At 48.4% G+C, this 15,555-nt stretch overlaps 1 protein-coding gene across 3 annotated transcripts; it reads right to left on the reverse strand.

Moving 5' to 3' along the window:
* Nucleotides 1–61: 61 nt before the first annotated feature.
* Nucleotides 62–15,464, reverse strand: SH3D21 (SH3 domain containing 21). 3 transcript variants are annotated; one of them, XM_055586389.1, is made up of 16 exons: nt 14,832–15,464; nt 14,163–14,320; nt 14,005–14,071; nt 13,635–13,753; nt 13,306–13,396; nt 13,077–13,132; nt 12,945–12,990; nt 12,695–12,795; nt 12,496–12,582; nt 12,290–12,332; nt 2,554–2,647; nt 2,414–2,466; nt 2,216–2,292; nt 1,121–2,058; nt 969–1,032; nt 62–885 (listed from the first exon to the last, which is right to left on the reverse strand). In XM_055586389.1, the coding sequence occupies exons 2-16, from the start codon at nt 14,214–14,216 to the stop codon at nt 823–825; spliced, it is 1,953 nt and encodes a 650-aa protein (XP_055442364.1). In that variant the 5' UTR covers nt 14,217–14,320; nt 14,832–15,464; the 3' UTR covers nt 62–822. The 3 variants fall into 3 exon arrangements, with proteins under 3 accessions (XP_055442364.1, XP_055442366.1, XP_055442365.1); XM_055586391.1 differs by lacking the exon at nt 14,832–15,464 and adding an exon at nt 14,490–14,684; XM_055586390.1 differs by lacking the exons at nt 12,496–12,582; nt 12,695–12,795; nt 12,945–12,990 and having other exon boundaries at nt 14,490–15,464.
* Nucleotides 15,465–15,555: the final 91 nt, after the last annotated feature.

A 15,555-nucleotide genomic window follows, 5' to 3' on the forward strand; every position in this document is an offset into this window, starting at 1 on the left:
CATGTCGGGGGCCCTAGGGTTGAGATCCCTCTACCAGGCTGCCCACCTCCTTCCATGCAACTCACACCTCGGCACACATGCTTGCGTTCAGTTCACACATGGCAAAAATACACGCCTGCTGCACCCACAGACACATGCACACAAGTCAACCGCATTCCTTGAAGTGCATTCCTTACCGGGAAACGCCTGGGTACAGGTCGCCCCTGTCTCTACACACACACATGCACACAAGGCCTCGGGACCCTGACCTTGACGCTAAGGCGCTACTACCCCCAGTGTAACCAAGTGTGCCTGAGCTGGACCGTGGAGTTCGTGTCCGTCACTGCATTCCTATGAGTCCCTCTGAAAGGGCAGTGAGACCAACTGGGAGGGGTCTGGGCTGGAGAGCAGGCCGGCCCGGCCCCTCCCCTGGCGCACAGCTGGATTCCGGAATCCGGCCCGCGGGCAGATCCCCGAACCCTCCAGGGCCCCTACTGCCTGCCATTTCTCCAGCGTTGGGGGGAGCTGGCGTCCGTAGGAGACACCCTCCCCCGGCCATCCGGTGGATAAAAATAGCCGTGCGCAGGCCTTGGGAACGGTAATGGGAGCCACATGTTGGCCAGATGTGCCCGTGAGCTACTGCCAGGAATGCGGACGGCGGAGAACGCTAGCGCGAGCGCCCGCCCCGCCGCGCAGGCCCCGCCCCGCACGGACCAGGGAGGCGTGGCGCGCGTACTCTGCTGAGTTTACTTTCCGGCGTTTTCCGAAGACGTGTGCAAGGACGTGGGTGGCCGGAGCCTGACTTCGCTCCAGGTCCCGCCGCAGTCCCTCCCGGGCCCACCCTCAGTGCGTCTGCGTCTGCGTCTGCGCGTGGATGGAGCCCCGGTCCCTCTGCTTCATCTGAACCTAGTGGGGAGAGGGCGTCAGGGGAGGGCCAGCCGCCCACCCCCGCCCTGCCCCGCCCCGCCTGGGACCCGCACCCCACCCACCTCCAGCAGTAGGCGCTTCTCCTTCTCGCTCTTCAGCTCCTCCCAGATGTCAGTTAGCTTCTTTCTGCGGACGCGGGAGACCCAGGGGAACGGGTGGGCCGGGCAAGCCTAGAGCCCGCACCCCTCGCCTCCCCGCACCTCTCCCCACTTACTCCAGCTGCACCCCCATCTGCTCCAGCGACCTCCTTAAAGCCTCCACCTGGTCCTTTATCCTCAGCATGTCGTCTCCGTCACTTCTGCGGTCTGTGAGATTTGGCGGGGCCGAGGAGAGCAGGGTGGGAGGTGTTTGGGACTCCGCATTCTTCTGAGCAGGGGTTACCTCTTTGGAGGGCACCCCTTCTTTGGGAGACTCCTCCTCTTTGGGGGTAGCCTCAGCCTTTGCTGGTGCCTCCTCCAGGAGGGTCGTCGCCTCTTCCTGAGGGTGGGCCTTCTCAAGGGCAGGCGCGGACCCTGACTTGGGGTTGGACTCGGACTGGAGAGGGGAGCTGGCCCTCCTCTCCAGGGGCTGTTTCACCATGCCGAGGGGGGGCCCCTCTGGCTTGTGCACCTCCTCTTGGGATTGAGCCTCAGTGGCCTCAAGAGACCTGGCATTTGGCGGGGCGTCTTCCTCCGGAGAGAAGTCATGGGACTGAGTGTTGGCTCCGGCGGAGGCCTCTTCAGAGAGCACAGGCTCCGGGGTCAAGACCTTTCCTAGGGTGGGGGCCTCGTCCCCCGGAGCGGCCATCTTTGGACCAGCGGCCTCTTCTTCAAGTAGGACTTCTGGGACCTGGGCCTCATGCACAGAAAGGACCCTGTCTGGACTGGGGGCCTTGTCCTCCAGGGTTGGGGTCTCCTCTAGGGTAGGGACCTTCTCTGGAGTTAGGGTTTCCTCTGGAGTGAGGATCTTTTCTGAAGGTGGGGTCTTCTCTGGGTTAGGGGACTTATCTGGAAACAGAGTCTTCTCTGGACTAGGGGTCTTATCTGGAGGTGGGGTCTTCTCTGGTTTGGGGGCCCTATCCAGAGCTGGTGTCTTCTCTGGGCTGGAGGTCTTGTTCAGAACTGGGGTTTTATTCACACGAGGGCCCTTTGTAAGGCGGCTCTGCTTTTCATCCTGTAGTGATGGGGGTGCGGACTCAGCCAAGGGATGAGTACCTTGATGGTCTGAGTCTGGTTCCCCTCAGCCTGGGATCCTTCACCCTCACAGGCCACACCCCTGGGAACCAGCCTCCGTCTAGGATCCCTGCTCTCCCAGGTATCATGCCTCTCACCTGACTGGCTGCAGGGCGTTGCTGGGAAGCCTGCGTCTTAGATCGCTTTCTGCCAGGCTGGAAACTGCTGTTGGAGCCTGTGAGAGCCAGACCCTCAGGAATCCAGGCCTACTTGGACCCCAAGCCAATCCCCATCTCTGTCCCCTTAGCACAACCACCCCAGGGCTCACCCCACTTCAGGGAGGCAATGAGACTTACTGGAGTTTCGGGAGGGGCGCTTCTGACTGTCTCCGCTGGGTGTCCAAGATGGCCTAAAACATGTCCCCATCAGACCCGGGGCTGGGGGCAGGGAGCAGCATTTCTTTTGTATCCTCCTTCCCCCGTACCCCGCTCCTTACTTGGTTTTGCTGGGCTCAGTGGGAGCTGTCACCAGCTTCTTGGCTGTAGGGAGGACTGTTTTGGGCACCATCTTTTTGGGTTCCTTAATAGGAGCTAGGAGGGAAGAGGGACATTTGTTCACTCACTCATTCCTTTCATCTAAGAGTCACTGACCCTGTCCTGTGCTGTGCCCAGGGACTAGTAACGAGATGAATCATATTTGACCGGCTGCTGGGAGCTCTGGGGACACTGACCACCCAGGAACACCCCAAAGAGTTGTCAGGGAGGCTTTGTGGGGAGACGGCTCCAAATCCCACCGATTTTTAATCCATGCTTTTCTACGACTTGTACTCAGCTTAGTGCCCACGGCTGGTTCAGACTCTTCTGCTTCCTGGACACGGCAACAGCCACTCCGCTTCCAGTCCACACTCCCTCCTCTGTCTTCTCTATCATGTCTACTCCCTAGGAGACTTCATCCAGTCTTATGAGTCTAATTATCATCAATAAGCCAACAACTGCCAGATTTTCAGCTCTAGTCCCTTCCTCTTCCCTGGACTCCAGACTCATACCCAGTGGCCCTCGCAGTATTTCCACTTAGCATCACACACTGAGCAGAGCTAACCTCTGGCTTCTCAACCTCCTTGTCCTCGGAATCTGGCCCTTTCCCAGTGTTCCCCATCTCACCCACTCGCCCACTCACTCAGATGACAAAGTGAGGCGTCCCCCTTGACACCTTTATTCCTTTATGCCGCACGCACAAACCATCAGTAAGTCCTGTCTGTTCTAAACACACCCTGAATCCAGCCACACATCCTCACCTCCACGACTTCGCTCTCTAGATCAAGTCACACCATCTTCACGGGAACCACTGCAGCAGCCTCCAACCTGGGCATGGGCTGCACCCGCCCTTATGGTGTGCTGGCCCCACAGCAGCCAGAGAGGGCCCGTGTTCTACTGGAGGCACCGACACAAGCAAAAGCAGTAAACTGTGGGGACTTCCCTGGTGGTCCAGTGCTTAAGAATCCCCCTTGCAATGCAGGGGACACAGGTTCGATCCCTGGTCGAGGAACTAAGATCCCACATGCTGCGGAGCAACTAAGCCCGCGTGCCACAACTACTGAGCCTGTGCTCTGGAGCCCGCGTGCTGCAACGAAAGATCTCACATGACAAAAGGAAGATCTCACATGCCGCAACTAAGACCGGATACAGCCAAACAAATCAATATTTAAAAAAAGATAAACTATGGAGTGCGTTAGATAGTTATTGGGCTTCCCAGGAGGCATTAATGGTAAAGAACCCACCTGCCAATGCAGATGAAAGAAACGCAGGTTTGATCCTGGGTCTGAAAGATCCCATGGAGGAGGGCTCCAGTATCCTTGCCTGGAGAAGCCCATGGACAGAGGAGCCTGGTGGGCTATAGCCCATAAGGCTGCAAAGAGTTGGACACAACTGAAGCAACTTAGCACGCACGCCAGAGATTTATTAGTCGTACTGAGGAAGAATAAGTGGGGGGGGGGGGGCGTGTATAATTTTAAATAGGGCCATCAGGGAAGGCCACACGGAGAAGTCAGTGAGCATCTGAAGGCAGTCGCACAAGTGACATTCACCTCCACAGCTACAGAAACAGCCACCCGGGCACATGCACGCATGCTGAAGCTGACTTACACACACGGTATCACACCCAGATACAAACAGAATCCCCCAATAATGGGTCGCAGTGGGCGAGAGCATGGCTCCTACAGCCAGACAGCAGGCTTGGAATTCCTGCTCTATTACTTGCCAGGTGGGTGGGAACCTGGCTGGTAACTTAACCTTTCTGTGCCCTCTGTCCTCACCCATAAAACATGGATAACAAGAATACCCATCCGGTAGGGTTCTGTGAGGTCTGAGTGACAACCCGTGAGGTGCTTAGTGGCTGGCATATAGTCAAATGCTCAGGAAATGTTAACCGACTCCAGCTTCTTATAGTGTGGCTGGTTAGGTGTTCTGTGGGACCCTCCCACTAGACAGCAATTATATCCTGCTTTTGGATACAATTTTAAGGCACCACTGGACATAAGAGAGGTAGGAGAAATCCACAAAAAAGGGAGGAACTGGGGCCAGAAAGGAAGTGAGAGAGCAGCCCTACTTTGTGGCTACAGAGCCTGGGAACTGTGAGGAGCAGGTGGCCCGGGCATTGCTCCCTTGGCTCATCACAGGCCCACAGCGCGGTAGCCACAGAGCAGCGAGAACCTAGCACCACCTTCTTCCGGAGGACTGCAGTGGTCGCTGCTGGTTGGTGCCCTCTGGCTACTGGCAGGAGTAAAAGCAAGTCCTCTCTGGAAGTTTTTTCCCTACTTGCCAGATTCCCACAGATTGGGATCATATACAAAGATCCTAAAACACACGAGATGGCAGACCACTGAGAGCAGGAGTCAGCAAACGCAACACACAGCAGATACTGGAAGTGTCAGGAAGGGAACACAGCGCAGTCATGCATAATATATCTGAAGAAATAAAGGGCGAGCATGCAAGAAAAGGACCATTAGGCATAAACAAGCAGATTTTTGGGGGAGAGAAAAAAAGAGTTCTGAACTACTAGAGATGAAAAATAGCATTTGTGAAATAAAATGCAGTGTATAGGTTCAACAGCGGATCAAACCTAGATAAAAACTAGAGAGAGAATTAGTAACTAGAAGTAGAATGAGACAAGGAGTGAAGATTTGAAAACGATGTTAAAAGGAATGAGTTAGTATTTGTGAAATAAAATGCAATGTATAGGTTAAACAGCAGATTAAACCTAGATAAAAGCTAGAGAGAGAATTAGTAAACCAGAAGTAGAATGAGACAAGGAGTTAAAATTTGAAAGCAGTGTTAAAAGGAATGGGTAACAGAAGCAGGGTTTGACTATGGCTGAGTGAGGTAGGTGGTAGATAAACCCTCTCCCCACACAGCAACTATAAAGCTGGGTTAAAAGTGACAAACCACCATTTCAGCACTGGGATACTGACCAAAGGTGTAAAATAATCTGAGAAGTATTTGTGCCTGATGGTGTTCTTGCCTGCTCCCTTCCTTCCCCGAGTCCCTGCTGCCTTGGTCCATGCGGCCATTCTACAGGGTGGGACAGAGAAGGGTCAGCAGCTTCACTGCCATGGTTGAAGAGCACTCAATCAATATGGTGTGCAACTTTGGATTTGGCATTGGTTTCACTGCTATGACACCCAAAGCACAGCAACCAAAGAAAAAATGGGTAGTGTGACTTCAAAAAAATTTTAAACTTTTGTGCATCAAAGAACACCATCAAGAAAGTGAAAAGCCAACCCAAAGAATGGGGGGAAATACTTGCACATCATACCTCATCAGGGACTTTTACCTAGAAAATATAAAGAACTCCCACAATTAAATAGTAAAAAGCCAACCCAACTAAAAATTGGGCAAATGACCATTTCTTCAAAAGAACGTATACATGTAGCCAATAAACAGGAAAAGATACTCCACATCATTAGCTTTCAGAGAAATGCAAAGCAAGACCACAATGAAATAGCATTTCACATCCACCAGGATAGTTACAATCAAAAGACAGATAATAACAAGTATTGGTATGAATGTGGAGAAACTGCAGCCCTCATACACTACTAGCAGGAATATAAAATGGTAGTCACTTTGGAAAACAGCCTGCCAGTTCTTCTCAAAGTTAAAAATAGATCGTGTGTGTGTGTGTGTATGTTAGTTGCTCAGTTGTGTCCAACTCTTTGTGACTCCATGGACTGTAGCTGACCAGGCTCCTCTGTCCACGGAATTCTCCAGGCAAGAATACTGGAGTAGGTTGCCATTCCCTTCTCCAGGGGATCTTCCCCTGGAAGAATTTCTTTCACTGGTATATACCCAAGAGAAATAGAAGCATATCCACAGAAAATATTGTACACAAAAGTTCATAGCCAGGACTTCCCTGGTGGCACAGTGGATGAGACTCCATCTGCCAGTACAGGGGCCCAGGTTTGATCCCTGGTCAGGGAAATAGATCCCACATGCTGCAACTAAAATATCCTGTGTGCCACAACTAAGACCTTGGGCAGCCAAAAATATAAATAAAAATACATATTTTTTTAAAAAGAATATTGTTAAGCAATAAAAAGGAATGAACTACATACATACTACAAAATGGATGAAACTTGAAAATATTATTCTAGGTGAAAGAAGCCCATTAGAAAGACCATATATTATATGATATCATGTATATGAAATGTAGGCAGATCTATCAAGACAAAGATTAGTGGTTGTCTTGGGATGGGGAGGGGAGAATGGGGAAACTGGTGGGATAAGGGCTAAACAGTATAGCCGTTGGAACCTCCCTTGTGGTCCAAGGGTTAAGACTCTGCACACCCAATGCAAGGAGCCTGGGTTTGATCCCTGGTCATGGAAGGAGATCCCACATGCCACAATTAAGAGCTGTGGGTGCAACTAAAGGTCCACATGCCATAACAAAGATCGAAGATCCTGCATCCCACAACCACGACCCAACACGGTCAAATATATATATAACTTTTAAAGTACAGTGGGTGATGTTGCACAACTATGACTATACTAAACACCACTGAATTGTACACTTAAAGGAGTGAATTGTATGTGAATTTATCTTAGTAAAGCTCTTCACCCATGTTCCCCCAAAAAGATGACAGGCTAGATTTGGCCCATAAACCATAATTTGCTAACTCCTGACCTAAACACCCCAATTTAAAGGCAGAGAATGTCAGACTGAATTAAAAAAACAAGATCCAACCACATACTGTGGACAACAGAGTTAAAGACACAAACAGGTTGACAATAAAAGATTGGAGAAAGATATATCACACGAATAGTAACCATAATAGTACCAAAATGTTAATATCAGACAGAACAAGCTTTGAGACAAGAAAAATTACTGAAGACAAAGAGGGAGAGTTATAATGATAAGCAGGTGAATACATCAGGAAGAGATAATAATTACAAATGTATATATGCCTAAAAACAAATCCTCAAATATATATAAAACAAAACACTTACAGAATTGAAAGGAGAAATAATTAAAAAACAATAGTTGGAGGTTTTGTTCAGGAGAAAGGTTAAGACTTTGAATTCAGACTTGTAAAGTTAAATACATCTGGTAAATTTCAAGAGCAATCACTAAAATAATAAATATATAGTGCAAATTTCAGAAAAATGAAAAAAGTTAAACATGAAAAAAGAAAAGAATCATTGAAAAATATTTTAAAATAATTATGATTAATATAGTCTAAACTCGTCAATATATCACCAAAGAAAAAGAATCGCAAACTAGAGTTAAAAAACAAAGGTAATTTCTGGAGATCTTTTGCAAAACAATGTGCATATAGTTAACACTACTGTACACTTAAAAATGGTTAGAATTTTTTTTAAAGTATTTGAATATTGTAACAGGAGACTGAATAAGAATATAGTAACAGGAGACTGAATAAGAATATACTAACACGAGATTGAATAAGAAAAGAGAGAGGAAAAAATAAACACTATTAGAAATGAAGAAAAGATGTAACTACAGACACAGATGAGATTAAAAAGATTGTAAGAGAATATTATGAAAAACATTATATAAATGATTAGAAAATATTGATTAAATGGATAATTTGAACATATAACTCACTAGAACCGATTCAAGAATTTTCATGAGATTTTTGGTCAACCATGGTTAACCAGGAAGCAGGAGACAGAAGGCTTCTTGTGTACATCTCCTAAGGTGTGAGGTTTCTTCTCCCTCTGAGATCCAAAGCAAAAGTCCTCTAAAGAACAGTTGTAAAGGGGTCTTTGTAGATGTAATAAAGTTATAGGGAGGTCATACTAGGTTAGGGTGGACCCTAACCCAGTGACTGGTATCCTTATTAGCAGAGGGAAATTTGGACAGAGACACACAGGGCAGAAGACCTTATGAAGACCAAGACAGAGAACAGAGCGATGCATCTATAAGCCACAGACCGCCAGACGCTAAGAAAAAGCACGGAAAGATTCTTCCCCCAGACCCTTCACAGAGAACACGACCATGTCAACATCCTGATTGTGGGTTTCCAACTTCTGAAAATGTGAGCTATTTCTGTTCCTTTAAGCAGAAAGTGGGGAAGGGAAGAAAAAAGAAAAAAAGAATTTTAGCCAGAAGCCAGACTTGCTTATAACTATAAAAAAAACTGAAGTAGTTTAAAATTTTCCCATAACAGAAGAGAACAGGACCAGATGAATCTACAAGCAAATTTTATCAGCTTTCAGAGAAAGACGATTCTCATCTTATGTAAGATCTGAAAGATAAAGATAAGAAAGAAAAAAACAGTATATTCCTTGGGATTTCCTTTGTGGTCCAGGGATTAAGAATCTGCCTGCTGATGCAGGGGACATGGGTTCAAGTCCTAGCCTGGGAAGATCCCACATGCTGTGGGACAACTAGACCCGTGTGCCACAGGTACTGAGCCTGAGCTCTGCAGCAAGAAAACCCACTGCAATGAGAAGCCCGTACACCACATCTAGAGAGTAACCCTTGCTCGCCACAACTAGAGAAAATCCACACACAGCAACAAAGGGCCCATGTGCTGCAATGAAGACCCAGTGCAGCCAAAAATAAACAAACAAATAATTGGTTTAAAAAAATATATTCCTTAACTCATTCAGGGGCCAGTATAGTATTGATAATCAGATGAAGACAGTAAAAATAAATGCGAAAATCTGAAGGGGGAAAAAAAACTGAGACGGTATCCCAATAGCATATAAAAAAAAATAAACCATGACCAATATGAATTCATCCCTGGAATATAAGGGTGATTTAGTATTAGAAAATCCTACAAATATCTTTACATCGACAAATTAAAGAAGAAAACCCATTTAACCATTTCAAATCATTCACATAAACAATGGAAAATTTGATACCCACTTTTGATAAAAATTCCAAAAGAAATAGAACCTTCCTTAATCAGACAAAAATACACTTACAAAAGATCTAAGCATCAAATATCATTGTGAAAGGGAAAAAGTTTGAAACATTTCATTTAAAATCAGAAACATAGTAATGATATTCAGTATTACTATTTCTATTCAATATTGTATTACAATCCTAGCCACTAAAATAAAGTAAGAAAATGAAATTAAAAAGGTTGTAAGAAGTGAAAAGATAGAGCCAAACTGTCACTACTCACAGAGGAAATTGACTGTCTTCATAGAAAAGTATTAAGGATTTACAGATTCAACATATTTCTATAGCCCAGGAATAAACAGGATATCTAATTTTCAAAAAACACAATAAAACTCACATGCAGAAATAGTATATAGTGCTAGAACAAGTGATAGTCTATATGGAAAAAAGTGTAATTGGATCACTCACTAAAATCAATGCTACATAGATAAAAGCACTTAAAAATGAAAAGCAACCCTTTACAAGTTTTAAAGAAAATATAAATGACTGTCTTTCTGAACTTCAGGCATGGAAGGGATTTCTTAAACAAGAAAAACACCTACTAATCATTAAAGATAAGATTGATATATGTGCATTAAAATTACTCCTAGCAACCTAAATGTCCATTTACAGAGGAATGGATAAGAAGATGTGGTATATATACACAATGGAATATTACTCGGCCATAAAAAAGAACAAAATAATGCTATTTGCAGCAACATGGATAGACCTAGAGATTGTCATGCTAAGTGAAGACAGAGAAAGACAAATATCATATATCATTCATATGATTAGATCATAAAATTAAATTAAAACTAAAAATTAGATCATATGAGGAATCTAATTTTTAAAAATGATATATAGATAAATAAGCTATAAGGATTTATTATTGAATAGCTGTAAGGATTTATTGGGCTTCCCTGAAAGCTCAGTTGGTAAAGAATCCACCTGCAATGCAGGAGACCCCAGTTCGATTCTTGGGTCCAGAAAATCCACTGGAGAAGGGATAGGCTGCCCACTCCAATATTCTTGGGCTCCCCTCGTGGCTCAGCTGGTAAAGAATCTACCTGCAATGTGGGAGACCTGGGTTCGGTCCCTGGGTTGGGAAGATCCCCTGGAGAGGGAAAAGGCTACCCACTCCAGTATTCTGGCCTAGAGAATTCCACGGACTGTATAGTCCATGGGGTCGCAAAGAGTCGGACACGACTGAGCGACTTTCACTTCAAGGATTTATTATTATTGTAAAATATAGCCAATATTTTACAATAACTTTAAATGGAGTAAAAGAGGTAAAAATTTTGAATCACTATGTTGTATACCTGAAACTAATATAATATTGTAAATCACCTTACTTCAAAAAAGCTTTTTTAATTTACAACTCCTATTCATTAAAAAAAAAAAGAAAAGCCATAAGCTGAAACTGTCTATAACATGTACATCCCATAATCAGAATATATAAAGAACTCAACAGCTATCACTAACCAGGGAAATGAGGTCCACAATGAGATGCTGTTTTGTGCCAGATTCACAAAAATAATGAAATCTGATAATAGCAAGCATTTAAGAGGGTTTGGATCAGTATGCTCTCATACACCAGGGATGGAGTGAAGTGTACAAGTCCTTTGGAAACCAATGTGACTTTACCTCATAAAAGTTGACTATTCACATACCCTACTATCTAGGAGCGCCACTCCACATCTAGAGAAACATTATGCCTGCACACTGGGAGCCAGTGTGTATGGCAGCACCGTTTATAAGAGTGGAAACTATAAACAGTGAAAACATCCAACCAGGAATAGACCAGATACACAAACTGCAGTAATTCCTGCAAGGAATAGTAAACAATACGGAAAAACAAATGAACTACAGGGACTTCCCTAGTGGTCCCATGGCTAAGACTCCGTGCTCCCAAAGCAGGGCGCCGAGGTTCGATCCTTGGTCAGGGAACTGGATCCCACCTGCCGCAACTAAGAGTTTGCACGCGGGAACTAAAAGATCCTGCATGCCACAGTGAAGACTGAAGATCCCGAGTGCCTCAACAAAGACCTGGAGCGGCCAGATAAATATTTAAAAAGAAAAGAAAAATAAATAAACTGCATCTACACACAACATGGATGTGAATTTTAGAAACATAATATTGACTAGAAACAAGAAAACCATAAACGTATGATACCATTTTTATACAACTCAAAACAAAACTATATTAAATGATACCTTGTTTAGGCACATAAGTGAATATACCTAAAAACTCCAGGGAATTACTAAAAATTCAGGATAGTGGTTACTGGTTACCTCTGATGTGGGGAGAGGAGCAGAAGGGAAAGAGGAATACACAAACCACTGGCAATTCTAGTTCTTGGGTTTGGGTGACCGACCACGGGTGTTCGTTGTTAAGTTTTAAAACACATACGTTACATATATTTTTGGATTGTGTGCATTACATTAAAACATAAAGACACATCCCACAGATACACTGACACATAAACAGAGCTATTCTCTGACTCACTTGATAGATACCTGAACACAAAGTCTCAAAGACCCAGATATACCGATCCATACATTTCCTCACAAAATGAAACAAACGTAAACACGGTCATTGATGAGAATGATAGCCACATGCTCAGGACAGAGGAACAGGAATGTAGTAATACACACGAAGTGACACAGTCCTAACACTGACCCACCAGACATTCCTACCAGGCCTTTAACCCATGAGAGTACCTCCTAAGGGTGTGTACTGGAACACTGGGAAGCTATGGGTGTCTGTGAGCACCTGGACTGGTGGGCCTCCCAGAGATCACTCCCCAGTCCCAGGCTTCCTGGGTACCCACCTGATTCCTGAGATACCACTTTCCGTGGGACCAGCTTCTTGATCTACGCAGAAAAAAGTGTCAGAATCGGAAGAGGAGCCCTCACACTTCTAGGTCCACCCTCGTTTGTGGGTGGCCCTCCAGCTGTGTCCAGCGAGAGCCGCCACCCTCAACTTTGTCCAGAGTGGCCTGCCCCTTGCCACCAGGGTGCCTGGCTCCGTACTCACTGGGGGAGGTGGGAGCACAAAGTTATCCGGGAAAAGTCCTCTTTTGCCTTGAGACTCTCCTTCCCACCAGCCCTTATCCTCTGTGACCTGGGAGAGCAAGAGGTCGTGGGGAGATGAGCCAGACCCCCAAGCTCCTCCCCTCCCTAAGCCCACCCTCTCAACATCCCCCGTCCCCGTGCCCTCCCTGTGCCTTGCACACCTTCCTCAGCACTTTCACCTCATCGCCCCTCCGAAGCGCCAACTCGTCTGGGGCCTCAGGATGGTAGTCAAACAGGACCCTGTAGGTCTCAGGGTAGGAGACTGAGGGGAGTTCAGTTCACTGAAGCCAAATCCCCTCCCCAAACAAGTCATAGGCTCCCTCCTCCATCAGCCTACCTGGGCAACCCCTCCCCCAAGTCACAGGGGCTTGGGGAAGAGGATTTTGAGGGACCCTTTGGCAAGGTGCTCACCTGTCTGCAGGTAGTCTGGAGGGCTGTCATAGGTCAGGCTGCTCAGCTAGTGGGGGCAGGGCAAGGACCAAACTGAGCCTCCAAACCCCTAAGAGGAACTCACCAACTCTTTGCCCACTCCACCCACTTTACCTTGGGAGGCCGCTGGGGGCCAAGGATGACTGAAGGGATGTCTGGATTGCCAAGGCCTGGTGGGGGATAGTGAGGTTAGGGAGGGTGCTAATGCACTTGAGGTCATGGGAGAGGTCAAAGGGGTCATAGGGCAAGATGTGCAGATCACAGGTTCAGGCCACTGGGGCAGGTCACTGAAGATTGTAGTCTGGTCACAGGGGTTCACGGGGTCACAGGGTCCAGGTCTCACTTGGGGGCCCACTGTCCAGCAACTCCACAAAGTTGGATGGGAAGGCTCCCAGCTGCCCGTTCTTCTTCCCCAGCCACCAGCCGTCCTCAATCTGGGAAGGGGGGAGGACGCAGGGGCATCTGGTTCTGCCCCAAGGGTCTCCCTAGCAATCTTAAACCCTGATTCACCCCGATTCTGCCTGATGACCCCTCTCCTCCCTTGCTCCCTCACTTTCCCATTTCTGTGCCCCTCATCAATTCCATCACCCACAACCTCACAGCCCCCATGTCTCCTCACTCAGAGATTCCATTGTCTCCCCTCAAACCCCTCTCATCACCTCATCCCCTCACCTCCTTTATCACTTCCACAATCTCCCCAGCTTGCAACTGCAGCTCGTCCGCCTGCTCCGGGGTGTAGTTGAAGTTTGCCTTGCACCATCTTCGGGGGCCCAGAAATTTGACTGAGCGACCTGGTGTCGGTCGAGAGGGAAGCAGCTTGAGTCTCACGCTCCAGTCCGCGGAGCTGGGGGAGGGGCAGGACGCTCTCGAGCCCTTCGTGGGTCCAGGCCCCACCCCAGGGCGGAGCATTGTACTCGAGAACCAATCACGGGTCGCGCCGTGGCCTTGCAGCCCCGCCCAGAGCCTCGCCCTTCAAGGCGAGTTGGGGACAATCTGGGAGCTGAGGCTCCGCGCGCGCGCGTCCACGTGCCCCAGCACTCACCTCGGCGGCGCGCACAGCGCGGTCTCGGCGCCGCCTCCCCAGAGCAGCGGAGGGTCTCCGGGATCTCCTGCGAAAGAGCGCACCGAGAGAGGGACTCTCAGCTCCCTGGGGAGTGCGCAGAGAACCGCCGCCTGACCTCCGGCTCGGCTCTACCTCACCTGCACCAGGGACTCCGGGAAGAGGCCACAACGGCCCCCCAGCTCTCCACGCATCCAGCCCCGTACGGGCCCCTTGCACACCTGCCGGATCACGTCACCAGGCGCCAGGTTCAGCTCGTCCTCCTTCTGCGCACGATATCCGGCCAGGACCAGCACCTCTGCGGGAGGAGGATGGCGCGGGCACACGGTTCAGAAGAGCCCAGTCGGGGCTGACTGGCCCTGGCGCGAGTCCCGGACCCAGAGTGGACAGCGGGAGAGCGTAGTAGTGGTGTAGGCTTTTAATGCTATTTCCAGGCAGAAGAGCCACCCCAAACCCTCTGCACATACCCATGGCTTCCAGGGCTCCTTCCGGAGCCGAGCAGGGAGGATGGCGTAGCGTTAGCAGCCGAGTACTGGGGCCAGGTAGGGTGGGACTAGCCGCGAGATTGTGAAGCCAAGGAGGCGGAGACGCAAGCCCATAGGTTGGGCTCTGGTGCAGGGAGTGGGTGTAAGAGGGGGCGGCCCGGATCGGCAGGCTCGGCCCCAACTATGGGTGAGGACTCCAGGACCTCTGGCCAGTGCTGGGGTCACAGCTGCCCTACAAGCTATCTGCCCAGCTACCTCCCTTCCGTATCCCAGCCTTGGCCGAGTCTCCCACTCGCCACTGGCACACAGCCGTCCCTGGCTTACCCTCTCCTGATTAGTAGCTGCATGGGAGTCGAGACAGCATACCAGGGTGGGGCCCCCAGCAGGCAGCAACCGCTCTTAGACGGGTCCTGGATGGGTGGAGTGGGTGGTTGCTCAGTGTGCACAAAGTTATTGCTGCTTTCCCTGGAAGGTGTATTCATCCCTGTAGTCCCTTCAAGGAAGAGCTTAAAAACCCTTTCCACTGGGGCCTAGCTTGGTTTCAGAAACACCTCGGGATTCTCCTCAGGGGAAGACAGGAAGGCAACTTTGGGAGCTTTCAAGACTCGTGCTTTCCTACAGCCAAGGCCAGAGCTGGCAAACGTTAGTGCCAGTCCCAGGTGGGCCGGGCTAGCTTTTAGATCATCTTCCTGCTTAGTGGTGAACACACAGCTGAAGGCCAAGCCTGTCATCCACACCCCTTGACCCCTGCCCCACTGCTTTGGAAGCCAAAGTCCTTGCTTACAATGACACAAGAGTGGAAAAATCTGGTTCTCCTAGGGTGTCTAAGAAACAGGATATGAAGCAAAATCACTGGAATGGGAATGAGGAGTTATTACTCAACACAGATTGGCTGAGGCTCCTCCCGGAACAATCTTGTGTGCAGCTGGAGGGGATGGGGCTGCAACAGTCTGGGCCCAGCCCCCCCGACATTTCATCTTTCTGGTTCCCTGAAGCTGCTATGGGGGACATCTACCACCTGCCCTCCACCACACCCACCCACACCCAT

This window comes from Bubalus kerabau, chromosome 6 (genome assembly GCF_029407905.1).
Source record: "Bubalus kerabau isolate K-KA32 ecotype Philippines breed swamp buffalo chromosome 6, PCC_UOA_SB_1v2, whole genome shotgun sequence".
Taxonomy (NCBI): Eukaryota; Metazoa; Chordata; class Mammalia; order Artiodactyla; family Bovidae; genus Bubalus; species Bubalus kerabau.

What these genes read in the sequence shown, in the direction of transcription:
- SH3D21 (XM_055586391.1), bottom strand. An exon ending in GCGCTGTGCGCGCCGCCGAG is followed by an intron (nt 13,754 to 14,004) that starts GTGAGTGCTGGG and finishes GACCGACACCAG; the next exon opens with GTCGCTCAGTCAAATTTCTG. An exon ending in AACGCCCTGCAGCCAGTCAG is followed by an intron (nt 2,059 to 2,215) that starts GTGAGAGGCATG and finishes CCATCACTACAG; the next exon opens with GATGAAAAGCAGAGCCGCCT.